The sequence below is a fragment of the Equus przewalskii genome, chromosome 5, assembly GCF_037783145.1.
Source record: "Equus przewalskii isolate Varuska chromosome 5, EquPr2, whole genome shotgun sequence".
NCBI lineage: Eukaryota > Metazoa > Chordata > Mammalia > Perissodactyla > Equidae > Equus > Equus przewalskii.
In genome coordinates, this window is record NC_091835.1 from 72751562 (window position 1) to 72767305 (window position 15744).

Consider the following 15744-nt stretch of genomic DNA (forward strand, 5'->3'; position numbering starts at 1 on the left):
TATGTAACAATATGATTACCTCTACAGTATTAGGTAACATCTCCATCACATCACATAATATTCAATTCTTTTTTGTGGTGAGAACATTTAAGATATACTGTCTTAGCAATTTTCAAGTATTTACACAGAATTACCAACTATAATCACAATGCTCCTCATTATATTCCCAGATTTATTCATCTTCTGACTGAAATGTACTCTTTGACCTGAATCTTTTATACATTACGGTTCATGTTTTTGCTAATATTTTGTTAGGTTTCGTGTATCTATATTAATGACTGATGTTGGCTATAATTTTTCTTTGTTGTACCATAGTGGATATTCCATATTCCTTTGTAAGTCACTTAAGTGATAGAGGATGGGAGATTTACAATATGAAAATTTAAGAATGTTCAACTCTGGAATCCAGTGAGCTGGGACATGTTTATTTATTATCTTCCAAGTGAAAGAAAGTTTGCTGTACCATTCATATCCTTACTATGGAGAGTTAAACACTTTTTCAAATTTCGGAGGTAATATATAATGTTTAGTGTGTGTGCAGCCACGACGCACCCAGGTTTGCCTGGGTCTATAAAATATCAGTGTTTTCAGCTGGTTCAGGATGCAGAATAAAGAGCATTGTCACTTCGAATTGATGAACAATACCCAGTGATGCTCTGCGTCCCTGTGGAATATCAGATATTCTGTGGAAACTGGCCAATTCTGATTGACAAATCACAGTGCTGGCTGCTGAGGATTTAAAGGAAAGCAAGTTTTATGCAAGTTCTCCTTTTGAGAAGCAGCTTTTATCCTGGGCCCTGAAAAAGACTCTACTCTTAATTATGGAGATCAAATGACTAATATCATGAATAGTGGTATCTAATCCATCAACCATGCAGTTGGGTTTACAGTGAAGTATTGTGTCATGAAGTGAAAGTTGTATATATGATGTCTGGCTTGAATGTATCTTAAGGTCAGAAGTTATTTTATGGATAAGTGGCTCATATTTCCAGTGGACAAGTGGCTCATGTTGCATTACCACCTGTATTTCAGCCTACATTTATGATGATGTGGGACAATTTTTATTCAGTTTGTGAGGAAAACATAAATTGAGACAGGTTTATAGATGGTACTGCATCTAATATGAGCACCAGTTGGAAATGGACTACTGAAGCATACTAGTCCAAGTCAAGGTTGTTCCCCAAAGGGCACTGGTAAGGAAAATATTCTTAATGGATATAATTTCAAGTGGCATACCTTGTTGTTTTATTGTGTGGAATATGATCTGGGGTACTTAATTACACTGATTAGGTGTGGTGGGCTAGTTGTTTAGCTAGATAACCAGGAACTTGGAAGTAACAAGATTGAAGGATTATTGACAAGCTGGTCTGTTTGCAGATGGACCTCCCTGAATGATAAAGCGAGTTGGGAATATTCATTTCCCAGAGAAGTGCTCGGTAAATTGCGTCAGGTGTGGAGGACGTTCTCAGTAATCTGGTGGAGGCAATGATCCACTGTCTTCCAGGCTCTTTTCCGTCCACTTCACTGCTCTCTCAGTGGGTTCTATCAATGATATAGCCGTGGGAGAAGAGAGAGAACTCAACAACATGGACTGCTCACGATAGGCTGACCTAGAAACTGCCGATGCCATGTGCCCAATTTTCTGATGCCAGTCATCAAAAAGATGTAGAGACAACCTAAAGGTCCGTTGACAGATAAATGGATAAAGAAAATGTGGTATATACAAATGATATTATTCAGCCTCAAAAAGGGAGGAAATTCTGTCATATATGGCAAAATGCACTAAACTGGAAGAAATTACGCTGAGTGAAAAAGCCCGTCACAGAAGGACAAATACTGCATGATTCCAGTTACATACGGTATGTAAAACTGTCAAACTCATAGAAGCAGAGAGTAGAATGTTGGTTTCCACTGGCTGATGGGGAGAGAAAAATGGGGAGTTGTTATTCAACGGGTTTTAACTTATTTAAGTTATGCAAGATGGACAAATTCTAGAGATCTACCACAGAACATTGTGCCTATAATTAACAGTACTGTATTGCACAGCTAAAAATTTGTTGAAAGTGTAGATCTCATGTTAAATGTTACTACAAAAAAAAATACATGTTTCTGGCAAGTATATCAAGAATAAAAATATGAGTCTACTAGTCAGTCATCATGTTTCATACTCATTAGTTTTTCCATCAAGGAGAATTAGCTATGCGTCCAGGCTCTGCTCTAGATATCATTTTGCCATTCATGTTCAAACTGCTTCCGTTAATACCACCCTATCAGGACTCAACAAATGCCTTATTTATGATTATACTATATTGCACTAATGTTTTGGTGCAAGGCACTCATTTTACAGGAAGAGAAGTGAGGCAATGCACTTGTACCCATGGGAGTCAACAGAATTATCATGCACCTAGTGAAACAGAATCAGATGAACTTATGGAATGGTGGAACTGCTTATTGAAGACCCGCTTGTTGGACCAACTGGCTGTCAGCACTTTACACAGTTGAGTAACTGTCACCAGGATATGGTCTGTGCTCTGCATTAGCAACCAACATGAAGCTATTTCTTTCCTAATCAGACTATTGGCCCAAGTACAATGGATAAAAGTGGGAACAACCACTATAAAACCTACTAACCCACTCTCAACATTTTTTCCTTGCTGCCTCTATGACAGTGGACTTTGCTGAATTAGCGTAGTTACTTCCCAACAGAGGGATAATTTTACTAGGAGACACAGCAATTGCTCCTGCCTCCTGGGCATGCATTTTGCTGAACCAACAGATAAAAAATGCTTTGTATTCTTTTGGGTAACAGATACTAATTAGCAAAAGATATTAATAAAAGGAGACAAGGAGGAGTATAGTGGTAACCCAGGGAATTTTACATCATCCCTCCTAAGACTGCCACGTCTGATGGTAAATATTAATCAATAACTACAGCAAGTCAACAGGGCCAGTCCACAAAGGTTCAGATCCTTCATCAAGAAAGATTCGCATCACCTATCAGGTAAACAACTTCCGCACACTTGAGATATTGTTGAGAACAGGGGGATTATGGAAAGAAAAACATCAACTATTGCCTTTTACCAGTTGCATATATGAGGACGTTATGAGACACCATTATTTTCTTCATTTTTCTCATTCTCCTTCCCTTACTATGTTGCATAAAATGTATTTATGACAGCTTAATAATTTAATTTTTATCAAATACAAATTGGGAGTTTTTGATTGATATAGAACATTTTAAAAACATTTTTGAAGAGTATACAGCAACTGCTGAAAATTGCTAACTTGATACATGACACCTGGATAAACAACCTTAAAGCAATTAAAGTTACAAAGTGAACCTAACTTCAGATTCAGTCAGTCATCATTTAACCTTTACTTAATGAATAAGAGGGCATTTGTTGGGTTTTGCCCAATATCATGGTCGTGCTATTCTACCTCTTCTTACCCATTGTTATTGACAAAATATAGCTAAAGAATAAATAAGGAAAGTATTGGGTGAAAATGAAATGACCTTTGTGACCAGGATCAAAAATTTCCTTGTAACTTGTATTCTGAAGGATAATATTTCCCTTCATAACTATTTCTATTTGCCTACTAAAAACTTTGTTGTCATGATAGATTGAAATGCTTCTTTTTCAGTGAGGAAATCAAGACTGAAAGATTCTTTTGGTCCATCCCAAAGGATTCACAGAGCAAGGACAGAAAAACTCTCATATGGATTTTGACTCCTATTAGGCTCTTTTTTCATTTATTTTCTTCTTTTTTAATCTAGAGTCTCTGTGGCCTTCAAGGACTTTGGCCTTGGAGCCTAGATACCTTGATAAGTGACATGCTTCCTTCTTTCCCAGGAGGACTATCTCCCAGAAGGTGGGGGAGACCTCAGTGCTACAGTTATTTGAAAAAGCTACACTGTTATGCCCAAACCAAAGCCACTGTGAATAACTGCTGCTGCTATTTTGGCAGATTACTGGGGATTCCAGATGTCTGAGGGCCTCAAGTTATATATCCAAGACAATCTACTTTCCCTCTTTAATTTTAAATTTTGTTTTTGAGGAAGATTAGCCCTGAGCTAACTACTGCCAATCCTCCTCTTTTTGCTGAGGAAGACTGGCCCTGAGCTAACATCCGTGCCCATCTTCCTCTACTTTATATGTGGGACGCATAGCACAGCATGGCTTTTGCCAAGCGGTGCCATGTCCACACCCGAGATCAGAACCAGCGAACCTCAGGGCTGCCAAGAAGCGAAATGTGCACACTTAACCGCTGCTCCACCGGGCCAGCCCCTACTTTCCCTCTTTAAAAGGATTCAAATACCAAAAAATGCAGGAGAGAGAATATTCTGCAGACTGATTTCTCAGGTTCACTTTGCATAACCTTAGAATATAATTCCTGGAATTATTTCAGTTTTAGCAGAGTTTCATTTAGGAAATTCACCTTGTCTCTCTTGTATGAGGGATTGAAGCATTTTTGGAGAAATCAACTAGTAAAAAAAAAGACACTTATTCAAATAGAGCAATTACAAAATACATCAAATTTTTCTATGGAAGGAACTCCAAACGGGGATAATGAAATGCATTTGGAAATTGTGAGGGGAGAAGGGTTGCTTTTATCTTGATGTGATGTTTTTTCAGTAGTTGTAGTTGTTAGTCACTAATTACGCTCTTTACCCTTTCCAGAATTAAAACAGTAACAAGAGGAAAACGTTGAATTCTGCGGCTTCATTTACAGAACCTGACAAATTACCAAGTAATGCAAGGTAGAAGTAAATTTTAAGACATGTGAGTCTTTGACTAACAATATGTCACAAACTGACTACTTGTTTGTTGGCTACTCTGGGAAAAACTCTCCCTTTTCCAGGTATAAATGTCTTCAGTCATAAATATTAATATTAGAATGATTTTAATAGGAATAAATCTCAGATATTAGAATAATCTGTGTCCTTGCTCCTAGGTGAGACTAAAGGAAAACAAGATAAATTATTTTTTCAAAAAATATTTCATGACACTTCAGGCTCTCTTTTCACTGCTTCAATATCTTACTTCTTCCCAGAACCTAAGCATAAAGTATTTGAAATCTTCCTCCTTTATAATGCAATTATTTGCAATTTTTATTTGTGATGGCACTGGGACTGACAAAAATATAAAAATAATACACCCTGCCATTTTCCTATTAGTCTTCTTTTTCTCTGGGAAAATATAACACTTCTCTCAGATTTCTTTATCTTTTTAAACTTTCACAGTTTCTCTGATTCTTTCCCTCAAGTTAGAATAGTTTATCAAAAAACCCCACATACATATTAAGAATTTACAACATAATTACTACTGATGATTTTGGCCTGCATTGTGGGATTGAGCAAAGAAGGATAATAAAAATAATACTGGCTGTTACTTATCAAGTTCTTACTCTATCACAAATGTGCTAAGTGATTTGCATACATTATCTCATTATTTTCCCCAAAGAAAACGTTGAGGATGACAGTATTGTTATTCCCCTTCTGTATGAGGATGCAGTGGTGTCCTAACTTGCCAAAAGTTACATTAGTAGCATAACTAAGTGATGTGAGTGATATAAGTAAGCCTAATAAGTAACTTGTCCAAGGTCAAGGTAAGAAAATGAGAGAAGCAGCATTATTGAAACCTCTCCCCGTGCTAACCACTGCAGTATTACAGTCTTCAAGTTTCTCTCTGATCCTGTGTGCTCAATTGTCACTCAACTTTTAGCTATATAATAAATATGTATTGATTAATTGCCATTTGCCAGATGTAGAACCTTCTGCTAACAATGTATGGAGGATGAATTGAAGTTTTGATCTTAAGGAAGTTATTGTCAAGTGTGGAATTATTAATATTTAATATAAAACATGGTGAGAATAGCTACTATCCTTGGGATCATGATGTATGCAGGGATGTTTTGACCCAGGTTGAAGAATCAGGGAACTTATTTTGAAGATAAGAAACTTTAACTGAACTCTGAAATGTGAGTAGAAGTCAGTCAGGTAAAGGAACAGGAAGGTGGTATCAGGCAGTTATCAGGAGCATGGATTCTGGAACCACATTTCTTGACTTCTGATTCCCATTAGTAAGCAGCTTTCAACAGACTTCATTTATTTGTACTTTAGTTTCCTCATCTATAAGCTGGGGAAAATAATAGTAGTCACCTCATATTATTGTTGTATGCATTAAATAAAATACTATGAAAATATTGAGAAAAGTGTCTGGCATATAAAAGTGCCACATAAATGTTTGCTATTATAATTATTGTCTGGGAAGAATTGTGCATATAAAGCCCTGAGGGGAGAGAAAGAGTGACCATATTGTTAATACAAGGAGTTCAATACCCTAGCTGAGCTGTCTAGTAAATGAATTAATGATGACTATGAAGGTTATCTCCATGGTAAATAAGAATGCAATCAACAATTCCTCCATATTTATCTTGTGTTCAGCATCCATTTCTAAAGTCATTTTGTCTAGACTACCTGTAGGCCTCTTCTTAAAAAACTATGAACTGTGTAGGCTGAGGAAATAAGGGAAATTATCTTTATGAAAGGGCTTTAGAGGCCCATCTGGGAGAGAAACCCTAGCATGTGAGTGCTAATGATTTTTATGTTTGGTGGTGCACAAACTTTTATCTCAGTGAGTATATAACTTGTATCAGGATCCAAAGTTTCCATTACCCACGAAAAATAATTGCATCTCTTAAGTAGTTTTCAAATTTAGTCACTTTCTTTACATCTGCTGGAGCTCTAACTCAAGCCCTCAAAGTTAAATTTTCCTAAACTGGACTACGGAAGGCCCCTCCATCTCCAAACCCAGACGCCAAAATTGCTTCTCAAATGTCATTTATTAAATTATTTGTGCTCTATTCCAATCACTGCTTCATGACATTAAATTTAGTGCATAAATCATGAGTCAGAAATGTATACAGAAGTGATGCTTGCAAATGCGAAAGGCATTTGGCTGGAAAGGCATTGCAGTAGACTCAGAGGAAAAAGATCTAATTTGACAGCTTGTATGAATTAGGGCATAAAACTAACCTGCTGATTCACCACCAGTTGGAGTTGGCTTAATAAGTCACAGTAATTTTTTAAGTTTAAAGTGAATAATGATTAGAGAATAGCTTTATAAATCCTAATATAGTAAGGGATTATTTGAAGGTAGGACCCAAGACAAGAGTTAATTTGTTGATTTTGCCTTGTGCCTCTCAACAGGATTCTGCCATGGGTGACAGGGGAACATGCAATCACACAGAAGTGACAGACTTCATTCTCGTAGGATTCAGGGTCCGCCCAGATCTGTACATCCTGCTCTTCCTGCTATTTCTGCTTGTATATGTCATGATCCTTCTAGGAAATGTTGGGATGATGGCCATTATCATGACAGATCCCCGGCTGAACACACCAATGTATTTCTTCCTAGGCAACCTCTCCTTCATTGATCTCTTCTACTCGTCTGTTATCGCACCCAAGGCTATGATCAACTTCTGGTCTGAGAGCAAGTCCATCTCCTTTGCAGGCTGTGTGACCCAATTTTTTCTCTTTGCCTTCTTCATTGTGACTGAGGGATTTCTCCTGGCAGCCATGGCTTATGACCGCTTTGTTGCCATCTGCAACCCACTCCTCTACTCTGTTCAGATGTCAACAGATCTCTGCACTCAGTTGGTGGCTGGTTCCTATTTTTGTGGCTTCATCACCTCAGTTCTTCAGACCAGCATGACATTTACTTTACCCTTTTGTGCTTCTCGGGCCATCGACCACTTCTACTGTGATACCCGCCCACTTCAGAGACTATCTTGTTCGGACCTTTTTATCAGTAAAATAGTTTCTTTTTCCTTATCCAGTATCATTATCTTGCCTACCATCATAGTTGTTATTGTTTCTTACTTGTATATTGTATCCACAGTTCTAAAGATATGCTCCACTGAGGGACGTAAGAAAGCCTTCTCCACTTGCAGCTCTCACCTAGGAGTTGTGAGTATACTGTATGGCGCTGGCTCTTTTATGTATCTCACTCCTGACAGATTTCCTGAGCTCAGTAAGGTGGCCTCCTTATGTTACACCTTAGTCACTCCCATGTTGAATCCTTTGATTTATTCTTTGAGAAACAAAGATGTCAAAGAGGCTCTAAAAAGACTTCTAGAGAAGAAGAATACTATTCTTTGATTATTATTTCTCTTCCACCCAAGGAGCTCTGGCTGTTTGTTTCATCCTTCTGTGACCATTAATGAAAGTTATTCTCCTGAACATCATGAAAATATTATCGGAAACTTTTTCGAGGTGATGTACCCTTCCCATATATTATTATTTTTTCCCTCTGAGACGTTGTTAATCCTGAACGTCATGTGTATTGGGGATGTCCTGGACATTAGAGAAGTATATTTCAAGATGAACCCTTCCGCTGATCTCAGATAACATTTTATTTCACAGAATTGATTTCTATTTATTTTCATGGCATTCTGCTGAACACTATTTTTATATTTTATTATAGTTTTAAGCAACATTTTGGCTGAATTTTGTCTTTGGAATTGCTTCTCCCCTTACACACAGTCATTGACAATTGACAGTAATGCCCAACTTATTTCACTTAGAAACATTTCCCAGTTTTATAGCTAATTTCTTTAGCATAAAACGGTTATTAAATTTTTATTTCAAATCAAGGATTTTATATGCATTATATTGAGAAGAAATAATAATGTGAAGATACAAACAATAATTAACCACTCTATACATTAACTGGGAAAATTGTATATTGAGTTGTCAGACATTGTCGAGTGCTTGGAGGTACTACTCGTTGCTGGAAAATAATATAAAGAATCAAAGTGGGAGATAGAGATATGCAAATATTTTTAAGCAATCATTCCCTCTATTTTTATCTTCATAATTTTTTCCTGTATTAATTATTGCGAGGAACATCTATTAACATTATAGAAACAAGATAGTCATCATAATAGAGTGTGAGCAAAATTTATTCGTTATGCCTCTGAATATTTACTAATTTATTTGATTAGTTTTATTGGGTACCTGTGTAATATGTTGTGACATTGTGGTAGGCTCAGGTGTAAATAACCTGATTGTTTTGGGAGCTTGCAATTTGGTGTGAAAGTCACATCTTTGGACAGATAATTAAAATCCAGAGATGTGTATGCCAAAGATAAACACAGAGATTGCGAGGTGAATTGCCTGAGTGCAGGTGGTTGGTAATCAGGGAAAATCTTTAGGACTATGTGGAAGATATATTTAAAGGGGCTAAGATTGGAGTCAGGGAAACTGACTCCTTTTTTGAATTTCAGAAGTAATATACAGTGCTTCTTAGTGTGTGTGCAGCCATGACACACCCAAGTTTACCTGGTTTCATAAAATGTCAGCATTCTTCAGCTAGCTTGGGCTTCAGAATAAGGAGCATTGTCACTTGGAACTTATGAACAACAGTATCCAGTGATGCTCTGAGTCCTTGTGGAATATCAGGTATTCTGTGGAAACTGTGGCAAACTCTGGATAATCACAACGTTGGCTGCTAAGGATTTAGAGGAAAGCAAGTTTTATGCAAGTTCTCCTTTTGAGAAACAGCTTCTATGTTAGGCCCTGATAGAGACTCTACTCTTTATTATGGAGATCAAGTGACTATTACCCTGAAAAGCAGTATCTAATCCATCAAACATGCAGTAGGATTTAAAGAGAAGCATCAGGAAGTGGAAGTTGTATATATGATGTTTGGCTTGAATGTATCTTAAGGTCAGAAATAATTTTATGGGCAAGTGGCTTGTATTTCCAGTGTACTACTTCCTGCTGTGTTGTCATCTTTCTTTCATCCTACATTTATGATCATGTGGGACATTGTGTATTCAAAGTTTGTGAGGCAAAAATAAATTGAGCAAGGTTTATCAACGGTACTGCATGTAATATGAGCACGAGCTAGAAATGGACATAGTAGTCCAAGTCAGGGTTGTTCCCTACAGGGCACTGATAAGGAAAATATTCTTAATGGACATAATTTCAAGCTGCATACCTTGTTGTTTTATTGCCTGGAATATGGTCTTGGATACCTACTTACACTGACTTAGGGGTGGTGGGCTAATGGTTCAGCTGGATAACCAGGAACTTGGATGCAACAAGATTGAAGGATTATTGACAAGCTGGTCTGTTTGTAGCTAGACCTCCCTGAACAGTAAAATCAATTGTGAATATGAATTTCCCACATAAATCCTCAGTAAATTACATCAGATGTGGAGGAGCTTCTCAGTAATCTGGTGAAGGCAATGATCCACTATCTTCCAGGCTCTTTTCCATCCACTTCATTCCTCATGCAACAGGTTCTATCAATAATATAGCCGTGGGAGAAGAGAGAGAACTCAACAACATGGACTGCTCACGATAGGCTGACTTAGAAACTGCCAATGCCATGTGCCCAATTTTCTAATGCCAGTCATCAAAAAGATGTAGAAACAACCTAAAGGTCTGTTGACAGATGAATGGATAAAGAAAATGCTGTATACACATACAATATTATTCAGCCTTAAAAAGGAAGGAAATTCTGTCATATATGACAAAGTGTATGTACCTGGAAGAAATCATACTAAGTGAAAAAGCCAGTCACAGAAGGACAAATCTTGTATGATTCCACTTGTGTATGGTATGTAAAACTGTCAAACTCATAGAAGCAGAGAGTAGAAGGATTGTTTCCATGACGGGGAGAGGGAAATGAGGAGTTGGTTGATATTCAATGGGTTTCAACTTATTTAAGTTGTGCAAGATGAACAAATTCTAGAGATCTGCTGTATAACATTGTACCTACAGTTAACAGTACTAACTATATTGTACACTGAAAAATTTCTTTAAAGTATAGATCCCATGTTAAATGTCATTACTGCAATAAAAAAAATCCTGGTAAGTATATCAGGAATAAGTATATGAGTTTACCACCGGTCATCATGTCTCAGACTGATTGCTTGTTTTTTCCATCAAGGAGAATTACTCGTTTGTCCGGGCACTGCTTTAGATATCATTTTGCCCTTCATGCTCAAATTTCTCCCATTAATACCATTCTATCAAGACTCAACAAATGCCTTTCTCATTATTATACTGTATTGCACTAGTGCTTTGGTGCGAGGCACTCATTTTACAAGAAGAGACGTAAGGTGATGCAGTCATACGTGTGGGAGTCGATAGAATTGTCATGTGCCTAGTCTAACAGAATCAGATGAACTTATGGAATGGTATAATCGCTTACTGAAGACTCACTTGTTGGACCAACTGGCTGTCAGCACTTTACAAAACTGAGTAAGTTTCATCCAAGATATGGTTTGTGCTCTGCGTTAGCAACCAATATGTGAGGCTAATTCTTTCCTATCAGACTATTGGCCCCAAGTACAATGGATAAAAGTGGGAACCACCACTATAAAACCTACTAATCCACTCTCAACTTTTCTTTCCTTGCTGCCTCTATGATAGTGGACTTTACTGAATTAGTATACTTACTTCCCAACAGAGGGGTGATTTTACTAGGGGACACAGCAATTACTCCTGCCTTCTGGGTATGCATTTCACCGAACCAACAGGTAAACAAAACGCTTTGTATTCTTTTTGGTAACTGATGCTGATTAGCAAAAGGTATTAATAGAAAGGAGACAAGGAGGAGTATAGTGGTAACTCAAGGAATTTTACAGCATGCCACCTAAGACTGCCGTGTCCAATGGTAAAAGTTAATGAACAACTACAGTAAGTCAACAGGGTCTGACCATAAGGGCTCAGATCCCTCATCAATAAAGATTTACTCTTGTACTAGGTAAACTACTTCTGCATTTTGGGAATATTTTTGAGACCAGGTAGACTATGGAAAGAAAAACGTCAACTATTGCCTTTTACCAGTATTATACAAGTGGCCTTTACGAGCCACTGTTATTTTATTTGATTCCTTCTTACTCGTTCTCCTTCCCTTACTATGTTATATAAGATGTATTTATGGAAGTTAGCTTAATGACTTAATTTTTATCAAATACAAAATGGGTTTTTTTGACTTATATAGAACAGTTTAAAAAATTATTTTGAACAGTATACAGTGACTGAAGGGTATACATTTGAGAAATTTTTAATACATGACACCTGGATAAACAACTTTAAAATGACAAAAGTTACAAAGTGAACCTACTTTTGAATCCAGTCAATCATCATTTAACATTTACTTGATGAATTAGAGGGCATTTGTTGGGTTTTGCCTCACATTCTGGTCATGCTCTTCTACTTATTATTCAGTATTATTGACAAAATATAACTAAAGAATAAATATAGAGAGTTTGGTGTGAAAATGAAGTTAACTTTACAACCAGGAACAAAAATTTCCCTATAACTTGTGTTATGAAGGATAATGTTTTCTTTCGTAACTGTTTCTTTTTGTCTACCAAAAACATTATCACGATATTTTGAAATGCTTCTTTTTCAGTGAAGAAGTCAAGATTGAAAGATCCTTTTGTTCCCTCCCAAAGGAGTCACAGCAAGGAAAGAAAAAAACGCTTCTATGTATCTTGCCTCCTATTAGGCTCTTTTTCCCCTTTATTCTCTTCTTCTTTTTAAATCTAGAGACTCTGTGGTCCTCATGGACTTTGGCCCTGGAGCCAAGATACCTTAATAAGTGACATGCCTCCTTCTGTCCCAGAGGGACTATCTCCCAGAAGGTGGGGCAAACCTCAATGCTGCAATTATTTGAAAAGGTTTCACTGTTATGCCAAAATCAAAGCCATTATGGATAACCGCTGCTGATCCTTTGGCAGATTATTGGGGATTACAAATGTCTCAGGTCCTCTAGTTATACATTCAAGACAATCTACTTTCCTTCTTCAAAAGGATTCAAACATCCAAAAATGCAGGAGAGAGAATATCCTGCAGACTGATGCCTCAAGTTCACTTTGCATAACCATAGACTGTAATCCCTGGAATTATCTCGGTTTTAGCAGAGCATCGTTTAGAAAACTCCCCTTGTGTCTCTTCTATAAGGGACTGCAGCATTTTTGACGAAATCAGCTAGTAAAAAGGACGGTTATTCAAATAGGGCAATAAGGAAAATACGTCAAATTTGTCTATGGGAAGAATCTAAAACTGGGATAATGAAAATGCATTTGGAAATGCTGAGGAGAGAAGGGTTCATTTTATCTTGATGTGATGATTTTTCAGCACTTGTAGTTGCTAGCCACTAATTAAATTTATGTTTACCCTTTCTAGAATAAAACAATAACAAGAGAAAGCATTGAATTCTGCTGCTTCGTTTTACAGAATCTGACAAGTTATCAAACAATACAAGGTAAAAGTAAATTTTCAAACTTGTGAGGTTTTGACTAATACTACGTCACAAGCTTGTTTGTTGTCTACTCTGGGAAAAACTCTCCCTTTCCTAGGTATAAAGGTCTTCAGTCAGAGACATCAATATTAGAGTGATTTTCATAGGAATAAATCTCAAAAATTAAAATAATCTGTGTCCTTGCTCCTAGGTGAGACTAACGGATATTATACTTTCCAAAAAATGTTTCATGACTACTTCAATCTCTTTTCACTGCTTCAATCTCTTACTTCTCGCCAGAATCTAAGTATAATGTATTTGAATACTTCCTCCTTTACCATCCAATTATCTGAAAATTTAATTTTTGATGGAGCTGGTCACTAACAAAGTGTAAAAATAATACACCATGCCATTTTCCTGTCATCTTTTTCTCAAGGATCATGTTAAACTTCTCTCAGATTTCTTTATTCTTTCTAAACTTTTACAGTCTCTCTGATTCCTTCCCTCAACTTGGAATGGTTTATCCAAAAAAGCTTATATACATATTATCAATTTTTAACCTAATTACTACTGATGATTTTGGTATGCATTGTGGGATTGAGCACAGAAAGATGTAATAAAAATAATAATGGCTAATATTTATGAAGTACTTACTTTGTCACAAATGTGCTAAATGATTTGCATGCATTATCTCATTTTCTACTCCCAAGAAAACTTTGAGAGTTACATTATTTTTGTCCCTCCTTTATATGAAGATGCAGTGGTGTAGTAACTTGGCCAAAGTTACATGAGTAGCTTAAGTAAGTAACGTAAGTAAGTGATGCAAGTAAGTTACAGAAGTAACTTGTCCAGGGTCGCAGTTAGAAAATGACAGAAGCAGTACTGGAACGTACATCTAGTGAAACCTAAACCCATGCTAACCACCGCAGTATTCCAGAGTCTTCAAGTTTTTCTCTGATTTTGCATGCTCAACTATCATTCAACTTTTATCTATATAATAAATATATGTTGAATAATTGTCATTGGCCAGTCATAGTTCTGTTGACAATGTATGGAGGATGAATTAACTTTTAATGTTAAGGGAGTTATTATCAAGTGAGGAATTATTAATATTTAATAGGAAACATGGTTACAATAGGTACTATCCTTGGGAGCATGATGTATGCAGAGATGTTTTAACTCAGGATGAAGAGTTGGGGAATTTATATTGAAGATAAGACACTTTAACTGCACTCTGAAGTGTGAGTAGAAGTCAGGTAAAGGAACAGGAAGGGCTCCTTATCCAAGGTGGTATCAGGCAGTGATCAGGTGCATGGATTCTGGAGCCACATTTCCTGGCTTCAAATTCTGATTCCAACTCTAATAGGAGGCTTTCAACAGATTTGCTTTCTCCTTATGTCAGTTTCCTCATCTGTAAACTGGGGAATATTATAGCACTTGCCTCATATTGTTGTTGTGTGGATTAAATGAAATACTATGAAAGCACTGAGAAAAGTGTCTGGTATATAAAATATGTCACATAAATATTTTTGATTATTATTGTCCAAGCAGAATTGCACATATAAAGCCCTGAGGGGAGAGAAAAAGTGACCATATTGTGATACAAGGAGTTCAAAATCCTAGTTGAGCTGTTTAGCAAATGAATTAATGATGACTATGAAGGTTATCTCCAGGGTAAATAAGAATGCAATCAACAATTCCTTCATGTGTGTCTTATGTATCTAAAGTAATGCTTCCATCTAGACTACCTGTAGGCCTCTTCTTAAAAAACCATGAACCGTGGGCTGCAGAAATGCAGTGAGATTGTCTTATGAAAGGGCTTCAGAGGCCAGTCTTGGAGAGAAATCCTAGCATGCGAGTGCTAATGATTTTCGTGTTTGGTTGTGCACAACTTTTGTGTTAGTGTGTATGTAACTTATATCAGACTCCAAAGTTTCCATTACCCACAAAAAGTAGTTGTACTTCTTAAGTAGTTTTTAAATTTAGCCCCTCTCTTGATATCTGCTGATACTCTAAGTTAAACCCTCAGATTTATGCTTTCCTAAACTAGACTACTGAAACTGTCTGTGTCTCCAAATCCAGACACTGAAATTGCTTCCCAAATGTCATTTATTAAATTGTGTGTGCTCTGTTCCAATCACTGCTTCATGTCATTGAATTTAGTGCATAAATCATGAGTCAGAAATGTATACAGAAGTGATACTTGCAAATGTGAAAGGCATTTCAATGGAAAGGCATTGCATTAGATTCAGAGGAAAAAGATCTAATTCCACTGCTTGTGTGAATTAGAGCATAAAACTAACCTTCTGATTTATCGTCAGTTGGAATTGGCTTAAATTTAAGTCACAGTAATTTTGTAAGTTTAAAATGAATAATGATTATAGAATAGCTTTGGATATTCTAATATTGTAAGACATTATTTGTAGCTAGGATCAAATTCAAGAGTTCTTTGTTTACTTTAACTTCTGCCCCTCAGCAG

At 36.7% G+C, this 15744-nt stretch overlaps 1 protein-coding gene across 1 annotated transcript; it reads left to right on the plus strand.

The window, feature by feature from the left end:
• The first annotated feature begins 7162 nt into the window (after positions 1-7162).
• On the plus strand, positions 7163-8161 carry LOC103556562 (olfactory receptor 9K2-like). Its single transcript, XM_008528720.2, has one exon. It carries the CDS (start codon positions 7220-7222, stop codon positions 8159-8161), a length of 942 nt encoding a protein of 313 aa, XP_008526942.1. The 5' UTR covers positions 7163-7219.
• Positions 8162-15744: the final 7583 nt, after the last annotated feature.